This window comes from Accipiter gentilis, chromosome 8 (assembly GCF_929443795.1).
Source record: "Accipiter gentilis chromosome 8, bAccGen1.1, whole genome shotgun sequence".
Lineage (NCBI taxonomy): Eukaryota > Metazoa > Chordata > Aves > Accipitriformes > Accipitridae > Astur > Astur gentilis.
Window position 1 is genome coordinate 44,419,225 of NC_064887.1, and position 20,397 is coordinate 44,439,621.

A 20,397-nucleotide genomic window follows, 5' to 3' on the forward strand; every position below is an offset into this window, starting at 1 on the left:
TCTATGCTGTGATCCAGGCTAGGATTTCTCCAGGACAATTCCCTGTTTGCCATGCTGATGGAAGAAATCACTGCTCTTTGCTCTCAACCTGGGGACCTCTCCATGGCTTTGTGCCAGTCTGGAATGAGAACATAGGTGAAAGCAGAAAGCAGGGCACAGCTTCTGCTGTGATCCTCAGTTAAAAGGTGCTCTGTCTTTCTTTTCTCTATGCCTCTTTGCAGCTGTTTTGGGTGGGGTCCATCCTGCACAGAAATGTGGTTGATGTTGTAACTTCCCTTTTTCCACTTTGGTAGGTAGAAGTCTCACTTATTTTACACAAGGAGCCCTCCCCACTACCTACTCTGTGCTGGGCCTCAGACAAGCAGCTGGAGAGCACTGCTAGCTGCTGAACCTCCCTCTGGCAGCAAGAGCCTCAGGCCAGTCATGACAGGTGAGTCACAAGGCAAATTCGACTGCCGCGGTTGGGAATAGCACGTTGCGAGACTTCCCAGTCAAGTTTTGCAGATGCAGGGAATAGGTCAATGATAGACATCAATGTAACAATCATGTCAGGACTCCTGGGCTCTGGTCTCAGTGCAGCCCCCTGCACCTTCTGCAGTGCCAGGCAAGAGGCAGCAGATTTGTGCCTGTATTTCCCTGTCTATGACCTAAATAATGGGAAGATCCTGACCTATCTCTAGCAGGTGCTTGAAAGCTGAAGGTGGAGGGTGCAGTGTCAGGGCACACGCAGGGCTTTGGCCAGCTGATTTCCCTTGAACTAGGTGGAGCTGAGCCATAGCTTGAGAAACACGGGTGCCTGGACTTGCTGCGTTGACAGGGCAGGACTTGGATGGATGTGTCCTGAGAGACTGGCAGGAGCTGGGCCCAAGGAGAAGCCCAGAGGGGTGAGAGCATGGAGCTTCCTCCTGGAGAAGGATGTATCTGGGCATGGGTGGTACACAGGGCAGTTGATGAAGAGGCAGTTGCTCTCTGCCAGGCTTAGGGGTGAATTTAATGCCACAAAAGGCAAAGCACTTAGTGAGTCAGGCTGTCTGGGTGCTCTTACTAGCACTTGGCGGCTTTGTTCAGCCCAACAGACCTACCTATCAAGGTGGGAGGTGTTACCCCTTTTCACCCAGCCTGCCCTGACTCAAAGAGGGGCCTCACACATCATTTCATTCATGTCCCCCACCTTCACAACCACAGCAAAGCTGAGAATAGCCAGGCCCTTACTAAGAAATTATGACAGCTGTTAGAAACTATGTCAATACTCTAGCTCACAACAGGAAACTTTATTAAACAACAGGAAGCCCATGCTCATGCTTGGACTTACAAAACACCTCACCCTCTTCTCCCCTTGCTCTTTTCAGTGCTGCAGGGCTGGCAGACAGGGCTCTAACTCTCATCTCCACGCTGGGTAGGGCTGCTGGGATCAGAGCCAGTCCTGTGTGGCAGAGTCTCACAGCTGTCTCCAGCCCTCAGAGGGCCTTCTCTACTCCAAACCCCATCTCAACCCTTGTTCCATCGTGCATCCCTTATCTGCTGACCTAAGCTCAGAAGATGGATGGTCCAGAGCTGAGCTGGCTGGTGAATCGCTCCCTTCCCCTTCCACTGGGCTCTGCTCAATACCCTGAGCTCAGACTTGACCTGCTTGACAGGAAAAGTTCCTGCCTGCAGCTGGCTGCCATGAGGAATGTGAACATCATCCTGCAGCACTACAACTTCACAGGCAAGCTGACCAACCGGCAGACTGGGGATGAGGGCATGGGTCTCATCCGCACAACCTTTGCCATCATCAGCTGCATCATCATCCTGGAGAACCTGCTTGTGCTGCTGGCCATCCTGCGGTGTCTGCGAGCCCGACGCTGGGTCTACTCCTGCATTGCCAGCATCACTGTGAGCGACCTGCTTGCAGGAATTGCCTACCTTTCTAATCTCTGCCTCTCAGGCAAGAAGACCTTCCAGCTTTCACCTCAGCTCTGGTTCCTGCGGGAAGGCATTCTCTTCATCGCGCTGGCTGCCTCCACCTTCAGCTTGCTTGTGACTGCCATCGAGCGCTACAGTGCCATGGTAAGGCCAATTGCTGAGAACGAAGCCAGCAAGACCTTGCGCTTACGCAGCCTGATCATTTCCTGCTGGCTGCTTGCCTTCATCATTGGATTGCTTCCGCTGCTGGGCTGGAACTGTCTGTGCAACTTCAATGCCTGCTCTGTCCTCCTGCCTCTCTACTCCAAGAACTACATCCTTTTCTCCGTGGTCATGTTCAGCATCATCCTCCTGGGGATCATTGGCCTCTACATCTCCATCTTCCAGCTGGTCCAGGCCAGTTCTAGGCAAACCAGTTCTCGGCACAGCCGCAAACGGTCCCTGCGCTTGCTCAAGACTGTGCTGATAATCCTGGGTGCCTTCATCATCTGCTGGAGTCCCCTCTTTGTCCTGTTGCTCTTTGATGTCTTCTGTGAGACCCAGACCTGCACATACCTCCACAGCCTGGACTGGACCTTGGCTCTGGCCATGCTTAACTCAGGCGTTAACCCCATCATTTACTCCCTCCGGAGTGTGGAGGTGCGCCGTGCTGTGGGAAGCCTGCTGTGCTGCTGCTGTGTCAAGGTTGGGCTGTGCAAGCCTGGGAACTGCTTGGTTATCACAGACATCAACTCTGGCTCATCCACAGAGAGCTCCCTGCGCTACCGGGATAGCTTCCGCAGCTCTGTAGCACTGAATGCCCGGCCCAGAGCACCTCTCTCCAGCAACTCCAGCATGATGAGCAATCTCCCCAGCCTCTGAGAGGCCACGGGGAGAGCAAAAGTTGCCAGACAGCCCACCAGGACCTCGTGCTGCTGGTCCTGGCCTGGCAGAACTGTGTAGCCTACATGCAGCTCAGGCTGCAGGTGCAGCCCCACCCCAGTTGTTAATTGTGGCCAGGCTTTCCAGTCCCTTCAGACTGGGATGTTGCTTCACTGTGGGTGCAGCATAGGGACAGGCATTGCTCTTCAGATGGGAGTGAAGGATATGGGCACATTTTGGGATTGATGCTTTGCTGGGACAACTGCTGTGCCTAGGTTATAAGTGGACCCTGCTCTGTGTGTGCAAGTATATACATGCTGTACCTGCCCCGATGAGGGTATTTTGCCCGCAGGCACAGTGACAAATAGGGTGGGTATCCCCAACCAGACTGCTCCCCAACCCCTTGGGATCAGGTGAGGCTGGCAGTGTGCCACTGCATGTCATGCAGGGCTGGAGGTGATACTTGAGTCTTCTGCTGCAGTTTACAGCCTTCTGGAACTCCTGTGATGGGCACAGCTGCTGGGGAAGGATGCAGGCTTGATGTCTTGCCAAGGAATTAAGAACAACTGGGTTTGCAGGTGCACATATGTGCAGCTGTGGGGCAGCCCAGAGGACCCTGGCCAGGAACTAAGTGCCCACCTATAGTGCCACACAAACCAGTCACAGGATAGCAGGGAGCTGCAGCAACAGCCCAATCCCTCACCAGAGTGCAGAGGCTGGGCACTGTGCCTGGGCAAATGCTGTGACAGTGCTTACAGCCTGGCAGCAAGAAGTAAGAGCCCTGCCGTGCCTCTGGGCATAGGGCTGCACCTGCAGTGACAGCCCTGACACCACCACAGGCAGAAAGAGGTACCCACAGTGACTGGGGAGTCTGGTACCATCATGCATGGCAGACCTACCTGCTCCCATCTGGCTGAACCTCTCAGGTAACATACACCTGTACAGCAGAGGGTTCAAAGCACTATGGCCTCCCAGACAGGTAGGTCATGCTCTGGTAAAAGTGCCAAGTTCTAAAGTCCCCACACAGGGGGAGGTTGAGCAGCAGCTTGTAGATGGCTTTGCATTCTGTTGTCTCCAGTGGGGTTTGGCTCATACCTGAACAGAAGCAGCAGGAATTGTTTCCTCTTCCTTTTGGGGCCAAAAAGGCTGCATCCTTCCAGAAGACTTTCCAAAAGCAGTGTTTGCAACAGAACACATTTGCAAGAATCAGTTCAACAACCTGGAAGAGTCATCATGCAGAGGCAAGAGTGGGGTGGAGCCTGCCCCACACCCATCTGAAGGTCAGCACAGCTTGGGAAAGGAATGGAGGGGTCTGATCCTAGCATGTTTTCTCTAAGCATTACCACATTTGGACAAGGGGGGTCACCCATGCTCTGCCAGGGAAATGTTCTGAGGGTCTCCACCTCCCTGTGAGCTGGGCAGCATCAACAGCAGGGATGGTACCTAAGGACCCCAGGAGCCAGGCTCACAGGAGTCACATATGGATTCTCCCTGCTGCCCCAGGGCTGAGCACTGCTGCCCTGACCTCTCTGAATGCCATGCCTTCTCTCCCCTGAGCTTGCAGGCCAGTGACTGCCTGGCTGCAGCCTCTGACCCTGTCAGTTTGCTGGCTGGTATCTGTGAAGTAGCAGGAAAGATCCCAAGTTGCTGCAGCTTCACAGGCAGGAAGCTTAAGAGGTTACCAAGTCGTGCACGGACACAGCCCAGCTGGCAGCAGAAACGGACGTTTCCATGGGCAGGCAGGTAGCTGTGCTGCATGAAGTTGGTGGGGGCAACTGCTCCCAGGGCAAGGCTGGCTGGGGCCAGCAGAGGCTTTTGCAGGGCTTGGAGACCTTGGTGACCAGTAGCAGGGCTGGAAGGGCTGGGACTGTGACAGGGGTCAAGCAGCACTAGCAGCTCCGAAGGAACCAACAGAACATTGCAGAATGCCTGGTGTCACAGGGAAGGGGGGGCAGGGTCACAACGACACCCACATGCAAGGTCTGCAGGTTGCAGAAGTTCATTTGGGCCAGACTTCATCCCCGGTACCGAGAGGACTGCTCTGTGCTACAGAAAATGGCTGGCTCCAAAATAGCCCCATTCCTGCCTGGGTCCGATAGAGACCCAGTGGGGCCCAGAAGGCACGGCCAGCTTGCGCCTCAGATTCCTGCTCATCTGTTCCCTAACCAAGTGAAAAACTAGAGCAGTAACCAAATGCCTCCTTTCATCCCAAAGCCACCCATGCCTCCTCTCATCACGCAAGGCCAAAGCCACCCAAGCACTGGGGAGCAGGAGCTCCTGAAGACTTAAAACCTGCTGGCCCAGCAGTTCAGCAGGAGGTGCTGAGCTTCCAGCCCATTTGTTTCGCAATAAATCTAGATGGTAAGAAAGCCCCGGTTTGATCTGCTATGATTTTATCTTCCTGCAGGTCAGGTACCCGGTGGCTGCTCCCGCAGGCGGGGAGCCTCCGCCTGGCAGTCCGGAGGTCCGATACCGCCAAGGGCGGCACCCAGGTGGCCGGTGTGGGACAGGGCTGCGAGCTGGGGCAGGTCCGGGCTGCCCGCTCAGTGCGCCCCTCGGCCGGGACCCAAATCGCTGCTCGGCGCAGGGCCTCGCCGACAGCCCCCGCCATGTCCAGGCGTGAGCCCCGGAGCAGGCAGGCATTCCCCGTGGGCCCGGGACAGCCGAAGCCCACCGCCCCGCTCCCGGGGCTGCGGGATCGCCCCGCTCCCGGCGGCGGCGCAGCCGGAGGCAGCACGGCCCGGGGCAGGCGCGGCGCGGCGCTGCGCTGCGCCCCGCACGCCCGCCGGCACCGGCGCTGTTCGGCGACGCGCGTGACGCGGCTCCGCGGGTTCTGGTCACAGTTCCCGCTGCCGCGGGCGACTAGCGCCCTGCGGTCGGCGCGGACAGCCCTGCCCGTCTGCCCGCCGCCAAGAGCGGCGGGAGGGAGGGAGGGAGCGCGCCGGGCGGGCCGCCGGTGCGGCCGCCGCAGGTCCGACCCGGCAGCCGCCGCCGCTGCGGAGCGGGGCGGAGCGCCCCCTGCAGGCCAGGCAGGGGGGGGCAGCGCTGCTGCAGGGGCTGCCGCGACTACAGCTCCCAGCGCCCCTTGCGGCGCCGCGGGAACTACAGCTCCCGGCAGGCTGCGGGCGACGCGTGCCGCGTCGCTCGCGCCTCGCCGTGTCGCGCGTGCCGTGCGTGCCGGTGGAGCAGGCCGCAGCGGCGGGGCCGGGGCCGCGGCGATGCTGGAGGAGGCAGGCGAGGTGCTGGAGTCGGTGCTGAAGGCCTCATGCCTGCCGCTCAGCTTCCTGCTCTTCGTGCCTGCTGTGCTTCTGCTCCTGGGCCCGCCGCCCGCCGCCGAGGCCGCCCACGAGTTCACGGTCTACCGCATGCAGCAGTACGAGCTGGGCGGGCAGCCCTACGGTGAGACGCTGCCCGGCCTGGCCGGGCTCGGCCCTCCGGGAGGGCGGGTCCCGGCAGCGGCCCTCTTCAGGCCCGACGGGGTCCCTGGGAAGAGCCCCGACCCCGGGGAGGGGGCCCAGGGTAGGCCGCGAAGCCGCAGGCGGGCTGGGGAGGGCGACCCAGCCCAGGGGAGGCTGCAGGAGAGCTCGGAGGGCCCTGGGAGGCTGCAGACGGGCCTGGGTCCGGGCCCAGACCCAGGGGAGGCCGCAGGCAGTCCCCATCAGACTGAGTTTTAGCGTCCAGTCTCAGCATGAGCAGGAGAGCGCCGAGAGCTCCTACATGGTGACCTAGAGGTAGCGAAGGACCCTGCCGTGTCCTTGCAGACTCCTGTCTGTGGGCTGAACTCCCTGTGTTTCAAGTTGTCCAGCTGCAGCCCTCTTGCATTCTGCGGAACTTGGTTGTGAGCTCAGTTTTGTTCTCTTGCCTTTGGCTGTTTTGACAGGTTGATTCTTCTTTGCTCTTCAGCCTTTTCTTCAGTCTCAGTTATCAGTGTATATTGCTCCAGTCTCTCTGAGAGTCTTTTCTTTTACAGTTCTTCCCTTGTGTTACAATTGACCTCCAGTTCCTCTGTTCTGTTACTTCCAGGCTGCCCATTGTGCAACACCTTTCTCTGAGTCAGAAACACAACCTGTTCTGCAAATCCACCCCCCTGTACCCACTAACCCAGAATCAAGTGGTGTTCCTGCGTCTTCCATAGATACTTTATTCCAGACCAGGGCATGCGTTCTGTCTGTGAGTGACTCTTCCTGCTGTCAGTTTTGTGGCCTAAGTTTCAGACTTGCGTTAACAGTCTGGCATTACAGCCCCACAATTTATTTTATACTGTCCGTGAGACTGAGTCTCTAGATCTTTCAGATCTTCATGAGATCAAACAGCAGTAGAAGTTATGAAATGCCAGCTATACCTGCATGCTTTGTAAACACTACAGATGCTCCTGGATATCTGGTGGCTTCTGGATATCTGAAATTATTTCTGGGTTCTTCCATCACAGTTCCTCAAAATGTGTCCGCATCTTGAGACCTCTGTTGTTGAGAACCTCACTAGATCTGAGGTAGGCTCTCTCATGGGGGTGCCAAACTATCTGTTTCCTCGTGTGGTGGTAAGTCTTTGTTGGCAGGCTTAATGGGGACAGCAGGCATGTGTTTCAGCTGGCTTTGACTTTGGTTGCTTGAGTGTTCTTTCTAGTCAAGTGCTCCCAACATATTTTGGAATATTTTGTGAACTCTTGAAAAGCCACACATTGTTTTTTAAGATGCTTGCAATTAACTTTTTATGCTGTTTCTTTTTCTGGAGCCTTTTAGCTCAGTGGACTGTGTGTTTCCTTTGTTCCTTGCCAGCACCTTTGGGTAGCTGATGTTCCTGTTCCATGTGTGTTCTGAGGCCAGATGTCCTTTGCGATGAAAGCTATTTGTTGTTCCGGATTCTTTTCCAAAAAGACCAAATAGCGATTGCTGCTGAGCCTTTTCTTGCAGGGGGGAGAAGAGTTTTTTTGTCAACATCAGTCATAGAGCAATTTAAGAACAAACTTGGACTTCCTCTAATACTGTTAGAATAGAGTTCTTTAGATTGTAAATGAACAATTATGAAACAGTTCTCTATAGAGAAACTACAGAGAATCAACTTGTCTTGCTGTACGGTCAGAAAATACTGTTGGGTCTGCTCTGTTTAGATGTCAGAGGGTTGTGCTGTGAGCAGAACTCTGGATCCACACTTTGCTATGTTTACATGTCATTGTTTTGGGAATGGTGGAGAGATTATCCTCATTATGGATTTTTTTTTTTCCCCTCTGATTGGGGCGAGGGGGCTGCTGCTGTTTAATACTTGTTTGTTATACAGTATAGGAGCTCTGTGTGGAGAATTCGGATTGTGCCTTAACTCCGTTTCTGGGTGTATGGCCCTCACTGATACTATGCAGTGGAAGTACAGATTTTTCTTGTTTAGGTGATTAGACCTTTGACAAGACCAAACTAACTTTAGAGTTAAGTTCAGCCAGGTTTAAATCTACCCTTTAGCAACACTTCTATTTGGCATAGGCTGAGAGCACCTTGCTCCTTCCCTGGCTGCATGGGGACCCAGTATGATGAAACCTTCAATGTAGGTGCCAGAGTTATAGAAGAAGAAATTTGATTTGGAATATTAGAAATTGTAAGGTGGATTTGAACATGTCTATACAAGATGCCCTTGTGGTCCTCTCTTGGAGAATGCAGGATCTGCTGGCAAGCCTCCAGACTGTTGTTCTCCTAAAGGATTGCATTTTCATGTGGGGGATTTGATATGCTGAAACTGGGAGTAGGAGAGCGTAAATACCTAGGAGCACCCTGCTTATTTGTAATTTTCTCAGCCATAGAAACATCCCATTGGGTGAGCTTAGAACAGCCCTTTGGATGGACATGGGGTAATCTTGTGTCCTTTCACAAAGTGGTTCTGCACAGCTTGCATCCTCTGCTTGCAGACCTGATCCTACAGCTGGCAATGCAGTAGGCTGCATAGCAAGAGGCCAGGCTTTCTCCAGATTTATTGCTGTCTGCAGGTATTAGGTGCAGGCAAGTAAACAGGTAGCCTGCATGGTTGTGGTGGGGAGGAAGCCTGGAAGGTGGTTGAGGCTGCGTAGTGCTGGAGTAAAGGGAGCCTGGCAGGACAGGGCTGCACAGATGTTGCTCTGATGGATGCAAGGAAAAAACACAGAATTTTCTTCCTTCTTGGATGAGGGGGAAGAGATGAACTTAGCTTCCTGCAGGTCCTGACTGCTCTGAAGTTCATGAGACTGTCACCAAGACTGTTCTGAGAAAGAGCTAGTCTCAAGCAAAGGGGATGCGACAAAATAATTTACAAAACTTCTTGCTGTTCTCTCCTCACAGGCACCAGGAGCGCAGTGCTTAACACAGAAGCCCGCACTGTAGAAGCAGATGTCCTGAGCCGCCGCTGTGTCATGATGCGGCTGGTGGATTTCTCCTATGAGCAGTACCAGAAGGCTCTCCGCCAGTCAGCTGGTGCTGTGGTGATCATCTTGCCGCGATCTATCTCTTCTGTCCCACAGGATGTCGTAAGGGTAAAAAAAACACTTCCTTTCTCTTCCGGTGGGAGATGTATTTGAGAGGGAAAGAGGCTTGGGTTGCTGCAGGACTGAAAGCTCCTGTTGTAATGCACAACGAATCGTATTCTAACGCTTCACATTCTAACAAATCATATTAACACTACCTTTCTCTCTCTGCTTTGGTTGTTAATTTTTTTCTGCCCTCTTGCATGTTTAGCAGACGCTAAGTTTGTGTCTCACTTAAATCCTCAGCAATTCATGGAGATAGAGCCGGAAATGCTTGCTATGGAAACCATTGTGCCAGTCTACTTTGCAGTGGAAGATGAAGAGCTGCTGTCTATCTATGAACAAACGAGGGCTGCTTCTGCATCGCAGGGTTCTGCCTCGGCTGCAGAAGGTGAGTTCTGACAAGTGGGGGAAAGGTTTAGAGGAAGACAGGCCTGATCCCATCTCTGGGAGCAGTCTGCTGTGTCATATGCACCATGAACCAGTGTACTGTTGCCTTCATGTTTATTCTGTCTTTGTTAAAGTGCATTGATATTTAATGGAAGAAAAATACAGTATAAGAGAGAGTATTACTTGACTATATTTGGAAATACAATTGCGTGGAGTTGAGTTTTCAGCTTCACACTGTTGGAAGTAAGGTAGAAAGCAGAAGTCAGGTTAAAAACAACATTGGAGATATTAAGTGACTTCAGTGTGTTGGTAGAAGCTGAAGCTTTTTGTGTGACCACAAGTCAGTTCAGTCCTTCCATGTATTCCTCTGTAAATAACTTTACTGTCTTACTGACCTGCTGCTCATGATTAACTTTAGGACTGCTGGAGAAAAGTTTTTGTTTTAGCTGGCTCAAAGTATTGGGATTTCAGGACAGAATGAAAATGCATGGTCACCAGGATTCTGTGTCAACGCATAAACATAAGCGACAAGTGAGAGGACTTAAATGGTTTAAAGCTGGTATCTCCAAAGCTCACTTAGCAAGGGAAATAAAGGGATGAAGCTTACCCAGATATACCTTTTTTGTTGTTGTTGCTTTAGTTCTGCTGCACACAGCAACTGCCAATGGCTTCCAGATGGTGACCAGTGGGGCTCAAAGCAAAGCTATCAATGACTGGCTCATACCCAGCGTGGAGGTGAGTTGTTGCCAGTTTGAATCCATATACATGGCTGGGATGCCATCTTTTATTGGGACTTCATCAGACATTCAGGCATTTGGACTGATAGGGGAAGTCAGGGAAGTCTCACCCTGGTAAGTATCTGAAGTCCTCAGAACTGAGGCCACTACAGACTCAACAGGCACGTAGAAGTCAGGCTGACTTTGTGCAGGCGCACAAGAGGCGATGCTGAGTGAAACTGATCTCTTTCCTCTGCAGGGAAGGCTGACTGGGCTGGGTGGAGAAGACCTGCCCACTGTTGTGATAGTTGCCCACTATGACTCTTTTGGAGTGGCTCCAGTGAGTATTCTTTCTTCCTGCAGCTCTTTGTTCCTGTCTGTGTGTTCCTGTCTTTTTTCCCATGTGGCCTCTGCCTTTGTGTTTTTTCTTAGTCTTAAAGACGCGGGGGCAGTTGTAAGCAGAGCATGGTTACGTGCTATCTTGAAGGTTGTTCTGGTACGTGAGAATAAGTGTAGGGTTGTCACCTTGTCTCTGTCCCACTTCATCCCTGCAGTGGCTGTCACATGGTGCTGACTCCAATGGCAGTGGTATCTCAGTGCTACTGGAACTAGCCAGGCTGTTTTCCCGGCTCTACACCTACAGACGTACCCATGCTGGGTAAGAAACTGCCCTATTCTTGATTGAATGTGTGTAGCTGATATAAGAAGGTCTTTTGCTCCAGATCTGTAGAGTGTTAGAAGCAGTCCTTTACTTCCTTTGCTCTGTTTTGTTTCCCTCTGAGTTCAGCTGCTGTTAATGGCCAAGCTCTTTCCTTCGGTTTCTTTGCTGTAGCTCTGCTCCAGCTTGGGGACAAGTGGAGGGAATGATGTGGGAAGTAGATTCCATCCTCAGGCACTGGGACCCCCCCCCTTCCCTTTTACCCTGTCCTGCCATTACCTTAGTGTGTAGCATGTAGGAGGTGTTTGTTAATGGACCATTTGCCTTGAATGTCAGGTGCTAGCTGTTGCGATTTCACCACACCTCCAAGGCTGAGTAAAGGAGTTCTGTAGCCATGGTGTGCAGTGTGTTAACACTTTCCTGTTGCCTTTGATGGGCAGGTATAACTTGCTGTTCTTTGCATCTGGAGGTGGCAAGTTTAATTATCAAGGAACCAAGCGATGGCTAGAAGACAATTTGGACCACACTGGTGAGTAAGGGGCTGGCATTCCAGCATGTTCTGTGGCAAGACCTCTGTTATTACAATTCTGTTAAGTGTCTAGTTATGTCAGCCCTCCTGTGAGAATCTCCTTGTGTGGGCCTTGCTTTTTTGGGGATGGAACTCCCAGCACAAAACATAGCAATAAAGGTTTGGATTTTTCTGTTACAGATTCCAGCCTGCTGCAGGACAACGTAGCATTTGTTCTCTGCCTTGATACTCTGGGCCGAGGTGATAGCCTTCATCTCCATGTCTCAAAGCCTCCCAAGGAGGGGACCTTGCAGCATGTGTTTCTGAGAGAACTGGAGATGGTAATTAAAAGCATTTTAGGTAGATGGGAACTTGGGACTTACTATGGGGAGCTGCAGCTCTCCAATAGAGGAAGGAATGAAGATTTGAAGAAAGGGTGTGCCATTGAAATATTTCATGTGTTGTTTACAGTCACTTGATTTGAAGTGCAGACAAATCCTCATTCCACAGTCCCAAATGAAGCAGACTAGGTCTGCTTCATTTTCCATTGCACTTCCTTATGGCTTTTTGCATGCAAAAGCTACCCCATAGTGGCATTAAACCAGCTTTTTTGACATAAAAAAGCTTTTCAATAGCAGTAACTGCACCTTACAGGTGGAAGTGTATTTTCCTTCTGGAACACAAAAAAATTGGGACTAGGTGGACTGGGCAGTGCAAGATGGGACTGTGCAGTGGGCAGCATGACACCCTGAATGGCTTGTCCTTTCCCACAGGTTGTTGCCAGCCAGTTCCCAGAGGTGAAGTTTTCCATGGTGCACAAGAAGATAAACTTGGCTGAAGACATGCTGGCATGGGAACATGAGCGTTTTGCAATCCGACGCTTGCCAGCATTCACCATCTCCCATCTGGAGAGCCACCGGGACAGCCTACGCAACAGCATCATGGATAGGAGGTTAGAGGCCTTACGGAAGGCTGCAGTTGAAATCCAGCCCATAAACACAAATTGGCTTCATGACTGCTTGTGCTGTTCTGGTGGTCAGAGGATGGGTGAAAAAACACTGAGAGTTGGGCTCTGGATTCAGGCTCATGCTTGATGCAGTGAAAACGGCTGGTTTCTAGAGGAAGCTGATCCCATTGACAAGTCCATAATCCCCTCTTCTGCTTTAGGGCACGAATAGACACTAAGGCACTAACGAGGAACACTAGGATCATTGCTGAGGCTTTGACAAGGGTCATCTACAATCTAACAGAAAAGGTAAGAGCTGCCCATCATGCTAGCCAGATCTGTCCTACCCAAAGACGCTTGCATTCACCAATAGCCTGGTTTTTTTTTTCTGTTGCAGGGAGCACCTGCAGATCTGCAGATCTTCACAGATCAGATGGTGAGCACAGTGCATTTTTGTAACCTGCGGGAAGAAGGAATCAAGAGTCTGGAAGAGAGTTCTGGTCTCAGCGTATGTGTGGTTGACTCCCTTTCTTTGGTGGTATTTTTCTGCAGCAGATCCAGCAGGAGCAACTAGAATCAGTGATGGACTGGCTGAGCAGTCAGCCCAGGGCTGCCCAGCTGATTGATAAAGACAGCACCTTCCTCAACACCTTAGAATATTATATGGGTCGCTACCTGAAGGATGTCAAACAGCATCATGTAAAGGCAGACAAACGGTAAGAAAAGAGATGAAAGAACCAGCCAGGGCACGCAAACCGGCTTCCGCCTCCAAAGAATTTTGTCTCTGAGCTGCAGCTTTTCTGGCTTCTTGGCATGTAGCTGGAAGTGATTGTTCTTTTCTGCTTTCCTGTCAGTTTTGGTTCATGCTCTCTGTTCTCCTGGGGAAAGCTCTTTACCATTCCACACAGCACAGTAACAAGTCCCAGCAGCTCCCTCTGTCTGAAGAGCTTGGTTTTTTGCTGTTATGGTTCCACCTGTCCCATTCTGAGTGCTGCTTCTTTCTGCAGGAAGAGACTAAGGTCCACTAGAAAGCTTTCTTTAATCGCAAAAAGGCAGCTTCCATCCTGTCTAACTTGCTTGGGTTGAAGCAGTTTAATGAACCCAGTGAGGCATCTTCATGTGCCTCTTCCGTGACAGCTGAACAGCATGTGTTCTGAGTTGGATCCTTAGGCTTCTGATTGTAGGAAAAGAAAGAATCAGTTCAAAACTGGTATGCAAGGTGGTCATGCTTAGCTGTCTTTGGTTGGATGAACTCCTTGGGAACAGAGGCCTGGGCTGTTCTTACTGCAGTGTCAAGAAGTATAATACAACCTGAAGAATTTCTTCTTTTCACAGGGACCCTGAATTTGTTTTCTATGACCAGCTGAAACAGGTGATGAACGCATACAGGTATGGAATTCCCTTGGGCATGTTGGGCTGTTGTCTCACTCTGTGGCAGTACCTGCTGTAGCAATTTCATCTGTTCTTTCTTTATTGCAGGGTCAAGCCAGCAATCTTTGACCTGCTTCTGGCTGTCTGTATCGCAGCCTACCTTGGTGTTGCCTATGTTGCAGTGCAGGTAAGAGAAGAGAAGCGAAGCAGAGACAGATGTACTGTTTTCCTCATAAATCACGTTAGCTACAGTAACTGGTGCTCGCACAGTCCCAGCACCAAAGTTGGAACAATAATGCCACCCCACTCTAAAAGTAGTAATCCAAAATGGCTGGCTGTTTTGATGTGTGTATTTTTTAGTATCTCAGTTGGCTGTGCTGAAGGCAATCTCTTGCCATTCTAGTGCAAAACTATTTTATAGAGCTCCTTCTCTTGGTCAAGGACATGTACAACTTGCTTGTTAAGCTGTTTTGATTATGTAACAGCTTCAGACTGAAGCTTCTCAAGGTAATTAAAATCTGCTGTAATGTTAAAGGTTTGTAGCTTGTAGTAAGTTCGGAGTGTTAGGAGAGCCTTCCAGTATCTGAACTTGGGATGCAGCTTAGAAATGCATCTTCAGGGTTGTGTTTTGGTGGGATTTTTGTTTGTTTGTTTGTTTGTTTTTTAATGAGACCATAAATACATCCTGTGTCCATACTCCTGGAAACGTGATACTCCATGCCTTGGCTAGCCAGCTTAAATTTAGTGTTTTTATTTAAGTGTTAACAAAGTCACTGTGGGCTAGGCTTCTGATCCTGGCCGAGTTCTCTGAAGAACACGAATGAAAGGGAAGTATTTTAGGTCAATCTAAATTTTGATCTCTTCATGTTATTTGTGTTTAATATTTGTTTGGGGAAACAACAAGCATTTAAAAATCTGATGTAACAACATAAACAGGAGGGATAACATATACTTTGATTTCTGTCAGCTGTCTCCATTACGTTTATTATTACAGATTTTTTGAAGCCTGGATCTTGTTATATCTGTCAGATATCTGAAGTAGCTGTTATTGAATCAAAATGCAATTAATCAAAGCAGACTTAAAAGAGGAATTAAGTTAATTTCTAAGTCACTGTTGAAATGGTGAAAGAGAAGATCCAGTTAAAGGATTGTGAACAACTGGGAATCTCTGTATTTGCCTGGTTCATTTTTACATTCCTGAAACTGCTAGCAGCAGTGTTTCTGTAGTGACTAGTATCATGCATGTGTTGAAATCTGAAGCTTTCTCCTGCCCTTCAGATGGAACAGAATTGCATCAAAAAATGTAAAATCTTTAACAAGTGTTTGCATTTTCACAATGGGGGTGATGCAGGCCTGCACAAACACTTCTGTAAGCCATTACTTTCTGTACAACTTCAAGTAACTGGCTTCATTGTCGTAACTCCTAATTCACGAAGTCCCACTCTGTCTTCAGGATGAGAGTGCTAGCATATGATCCAAACAAGGTCTTGCATTTGAACGTTAGTATTGTTTTAAGCCTTCTAGTAAGTTGTCTCTCTGTGTAGGACACAGTAGTTTTATTAGAATTTATAAGGACTCATGTTTACTGATTTTTCCTTCTGTTTCCAGCACTTTGGTCTCCTTTACAAGATGATACAGAGATTATCCCTTAAAACCAAACATCAGTGAAGCAACAAATCGTCACCCATACAGCAGCACTGAGCCATCGGTGAGCCTGTCAGGAACCTTCTGCCTTCCATTGAATCCTGCTGTTTCTCTTCCTCTGTCTCCTCTTTGCTACTCTATAGAGGGGAGGAAGGCAGAAAGAAAATGAAATTTAAACTCTTGTGCACCTTTTAAGTGCTTTTCTTCACCTTCTTCCCCTGACTTGCACCATGTCTGTTTTCCTTTGCTTTTTGGCGAGGGAGATGCTCAGAGACTTCAGTAGTTCCTGCTGGTTGTTTAAACAATGAACGGCTGATTCTGAGCAGCTTCTCTGAGTGTAAAACCAAGTCCAGCACCTTCACGGACATATGTGCCATACAGCCAACTTGGAAACTAAAACTACAAAGTGACGTGTTATCTCTGCCCAGCAAGCAAGGACTCAGAGCAGTTGTTTAAAAGAAAAAAAAGTGCACATGCAAATTAAAGGGAATACTTTTAGCATGTTTTCTTATGGCACCTCTTCCGTAAGTTCATTGCCTGGCTTTAGGGAGGTGTGCTGAGCAAGCAGTGTCTGCAGCAAGTGTGTTCTTGCATTTTGTTTAGACTGTGCAATAACTCATTCCCTGTTAGGAGGTGCACTGTAAAGGATCTTGACTGTTATTGACAGAATGAGGAAAGATTGTTAAAATGGGTTCCTTGCATTAGGGTTCTTACCAGGACAGGTTCTCTCCTGTCTCTGTTGGAGGATGCATTTTGCTGTGTACTTGATTACTCTTAAAGTTTATGGTCCTTGAACAGTTCATGGCTGCCACCACCCTGTGCTAAACTCTTGCTTGGTTTTTAAGGGGTGTTCTACAGTCCCAGCTGCTGCAGGATCATGTTCTGTGCTGTTCCATGTATTTAAACGAGCTGGTGATATCAATAGCAAGAGCAGCCCAGCTCCTCCTGAGCTCTGGTCTGTAATCCTTTCAATCTTCATTCCTCAGTTTTCACTTCCAGATGGGTTCTGGATTTTGGGGTGTTTTCCCATGTTCACCTGCATCTCAGGGTCTCATTTCACATTGTTCAGCTCTATTATTTCTGGAAACACTGTTCCTGGCCTGCACATATGAGCAAGTTCCCAAAGTGCTTGTTGCTGTCCTTTCATGTGCTGCCCCCAGTATATATGAAGGGAGGCAGGTCACTTAGCCATTAAAAAGCAAAACGAAACAAAAAATGAAGTTTTATGAATGTCATTTTAAACATGGCTGTTTCTAGAACTGTACCTAAGAGAGTGTATTTTGGAACGCACGCTCTCTGTTATTTTATCCTTGAGCAAGCCTTATTTTTAGTTTGCTGATGCTTCTGGATGGAGAGCGCTATGTAGTTGCCCAAAATAGTTGCCAGTGCTGTGCAAAGATCAGGAGGGCCAGGTAACCAATTGCTCAAGCATTGTCATCATCTTATGTTTAAGTCTTTCCTGAATTCCACCATCCAAGGTAAGCAGGATGCTTGTCACCACTTTCTGGTGAGACCTGAATGCCCTTTCTGGGCAGTGTTGCACTTTGTTTACCCTCAAGTTCTGGAAAGTACATGAAGATACTGACTACAAGTCCTAGGCTAGTTGTATTTCTAGAAGACGTCCTGACTGAATACTACTGTTCTGCCACTCAACAATGTTTGAGTCCTTTCTGTAATTTGTTCTATGCACATGAGGTCTCTTCACAGACCATGGTGACTGCTTTTTTTTTTCTTTTTTTTTTAAATGACTACTTGTATTTAAAATAGCATCTTTTACAGAGGCTGAAAAGCTCTTGTGGGCTTGAATGAAGGTGTATCCTTTTTTTGTATGCAAGGAAGATTTAAGCTGTGCATCCTTGTCTGCACTACAGCTGCTGTGTGCGCACTTGTTAGAAAAGGGGTTGTTGTGGCCAGTCACTGTCCTCGTCCTTTGGATGGGGACTAAAGCACTGATTTCCATCCATCTTTGTTTCACTGTAGTCTCCTCCTTGGAGTTCCCTTACCCCACGATGTATGCTTTATGCTACTTTAAATGTGTAGTAACTTGTTCTTCAAAAGGTCTTTTCCAGGAGAGCACACTGATGTCAGTGGCTCACTGTAATATCAGCAGGTGGCATAGTACCAAGCATTCCTGATATATCAGCCCTACAGGAAAACTTTCCTTTTTCTGATCTGCTGCGTGCTTGCTTAAAATACATCTCTCTACATGCATGAAGTGTTCATGACCCTCTGCCACCAAATGAATTTATAAATATGGCTTCAGAAATTGCTGGAGTGGCTGGAAGACAAGCCTTGATTGTTTTCCACTGGCTTTTATGCTCTGCCTTTAGAGACTATGTATGTTGTGCTATGGGAAGGTGCATGCTTTGGACTGTGTAGGTTCAGAACATGCACGGTACAGCGGCTATCTGAAGAACTTCTCTGTAGGTTCTGAATACCTGGAAGTAGTTTCAGAGGCCTCCAGCTGCATCATACATTTCTAGTGTGTTACACTTGGAGAGCAGATTACTTAACCAGGCTTAATGAAACTCCGTTACCTCACTGAGAAAAATAGAAAAAAACAAAATTAGCAATCCTGCTGCAGCTTGACTTGATGCATATAAAATTTGCAAGTAATGGGCAAGAGAGAACAGAAGAGGCCCGGAGCATTCTCCCTTGCAGTGGAGACTGTCAACCTTCAGTCTTCCAGATGAGAAGCTCAAAGTTCAGAGTCAAAAACTTCCACCAAGGCAACCCAGTGTGGTTGCAGCTATGTCCCTGTCAGGGTTGTAGCATTAAAACAAACACTTTAGCTCCTTGTGGTCTGAGCAATAAACTGCTAACACTCCTGATGCAATGCTAGAAGCCAGTGGCAGCTATAAAAAAGAAAGGTGGATAGAAGTAAACGAGGAGAATTCATAAACCTGAAGGGCAGTTTGGATAGTACATCACTCTATCCCACACGAGGGTAATTTGTCCTATAATCTGATTGGATGCATTTTGTGTATCTCTAGCTGGCTGCCATAGAAAGCAGTTTTTACTACAGATAAGGGTTTATGCTTTTGATCAAAGTGCATGTGCACTGAAACATTATATGCTCAAATCTGAGATAGTCAAATTCCAACTTTCTCATAGCTGGAACTGAGTGCCCATCCTGGGAGTGAACTTAGTTCCCACATTGCTGTTTCCTTTGGGAAGTTGACAGAGAAGCTTGTAAATAGATCCTGCTGTTCTGCTAGCTTTTGAAAATAACAAGAAAAATTATGCTGGTCCATACTGCAGCGTATCTGATCAATTCTGTCACCAACACGACACGCAAAGGCAGAAATCCAACGGCTGTTCTGTAAAATAAAAGTTGTCCACAACATTGCGGAAGAGCTCTGTGTAGCTGATTCTTGTTGCCCCTATTTTTACCTATCCTTTTTATCAGGAGTTTGCCTTGCCTGGAAGGAAGAAGCATGGAAAGCATAAGTCCACATATACACAAGTAGCTAGCAGTTGATGCTTCTAGCATTAAAACAATTTTCTTTGCTATCTGTCTGACTTTACCTGTTGTCCTAGTGCTGTCAGTCTGCAGCTCACAAAAATTTGGTTTTCCAACATGGTTTAAGCACTGAAGCTGTTCATTCCTTCTGTCCGCTCCCACCCACACAGGCACTAATGGGGATTGTATGCAAGTAGGTTGGACTATTGTAGTTGATCTCCTAAATCAGAGAGGTTGGTTAATTGTTACAAAATAAGTACTAACATACAATATGAACTCCACCTTGTACTCAGTGCTAAGAGGAAAGACCCTGAAGCCAAAATGGAACTATCTGTGGCTGGAGGAGTCACCGCAATCTGTTTAGATATTTAAAACCACAGATACCCGAAATTGTTGTGGGGCTTGGTTTTGGGGTTTTTTTTGTTTGTTTAAATCACGTGCTCTCATGTTGTTCATAGCACAAGGCAGAATACAGAGCTTCTCCTGCACCCCGTGGCCAAGCTGGGTTTTTACATTTAAGAGCCATTCAGTCTTGACTTACGATCTGAAATGTTGGGGGTGCTACTCTATGTCTCAGTAAATTGGGCCTCCAGGTATTCAAGTGTGGGCTCCTTCTTGCTCACTTTGATCTGTTTAGTTTCCATTTGTAGTTAACTGGATAGAAACCTCAAGGTTATAGTCTGGAATATCTGCAGCTCAGGAAAAAGAGTTGATTTATCTAGCAATGTTAACTCAATTATTTATCTCTTGTGTGTCCTAAAGAACAAATGTCTATTGAGATGAATATTTAAAAGCTAATAGAAAGTTCAATGCAGTTGATTTACTTATTTTTTCTGACTATAAATGTAATATTTAAGTATTTTAACATTTTTCATTTCCTGTTTGTCCCTTTTCCCTTGGAAAAATAAACCAAGTGAGTAGGTTTGATGAACAGATTTGTTGCAGGACTATTTGCTGCTTGAAGCTCAAAACCCTGGAATCTCCTTGCATTATTTGAAGGTATAGCCCCCCTGCAAAAAGGGAGAAAATGTGTGTAAGAGCTTACCTCATCCCTTCTATATAGTCAAGAGTCAAATAGTATGACAAAAAACATTTACAGACCCTGAGCAAGATTCCAGCACCCTGAGGTGAGCATATTCCCATTTATTTGAAGGGTTCATGCTGCTATGAAGCAACTAAAATTTCTGTGCAGGACAGCTTCAATACTGTGAAAAACTGTCTACCTGAGAAGCCAACAGCGTGTGTAGGGGTAGATTGTTGTGCCTCTGTCATTACCAAATGACTGTTTGAACACTTATAAACTATTTATTCAAATTATAAACATTGCAAGAGATCTGTTCCCTGAGCATGAGTCAGTCCAAGTCTTAAAAACCACAGCAGTCGTAGCTGTAGAGTGGAAAACTGCCCGAAACACAACAGAAGGGGAAAGATGGAGGTTGTACTTATATTCTGCCTCC

At 48.4% G+C, this 20,397-nt stretch overlaps 2 protein-coding genes across 5 annotated transcripts; both read left to right on the plus strand.

The window, feature by feature from the left end:
• Positions 1-345: 345 nt before the first annotated feature.
• On the plus strand, positions 346-5,119 carry S1PR4 (sphingosine-1-phosphate receptor 4). 2 transcript variants are annotated; one of them, XM_049809069.1, is made up of 2 exons: positions 346-430; positions 1,350-5,119. In XM_049809069.1, exon 2 carries the CDS (start codon positions 1,540-1,542, stop codon positions 2,764-2,766), a length of 1,227 nt encoding a protein of 408 aa, XP_049665026.1. In that variant the 5' UTR covers positions 346-430; positions 1,350-1,539; the 3' UTR covers positions 2,767-5,119. The 2 variants fall into 2 exon arrangements, with proteins under 2 accessions (XP_049665026.1, XP_049665028.1); XM_049809071.1 differs by having other exon boundaries at positions 1,401-5,119.
• Positions 5,120-5,910: 791 nt separating this feature from the next.
• NCLN (nicalin) lies at positions 5,911-19,867 on the plus strand. 3 transcript variants are annotated; one of them, XM_049807636.1, is made up of 15 exons: positions 5,911-6,165; positions 9,063-9,253; positions 9,491-9,635; positions 10,275-10,369; positions 10,610-10,690; positions 10,905-11,008; positions 11,449-11,537; positions 11,718-11,857; positions 12,290-12,468; positions 12,684-12,771; positions 12,860-12,898; positions 13,015-13,178; positions 13,798-13,851; positions 13,942-14,020; positions 15,442-19,867. In XM_049807636.1, exons 1-15 carry the CDS (start codon positions 5,985-5,987, stop codon positions 15,499-15,501), a joined length of 1,689 nt encoding a protein of 562 aa, XP_049663593.1. In that variant the 5' UTR covers positions 5,911-5,984; the 3' UTR covers positions 15,502-19,867. The 3 variants fall into 3 exon arrangements, with proteins under 3 accessions (XP_049663593.1, XP_049663594.1, XP_049663595.1); XM_049807637.1 differs by having other exon boundaries at positions 13,018-13,178; XM_049807638.1 differs by lacking the exon at positions 5,911-6,165 and adding an exon at positions 7,236-7,255.
• The last annotated feature ends 530 nt before the right edge of the window (positions 19,868-20,397 follow it).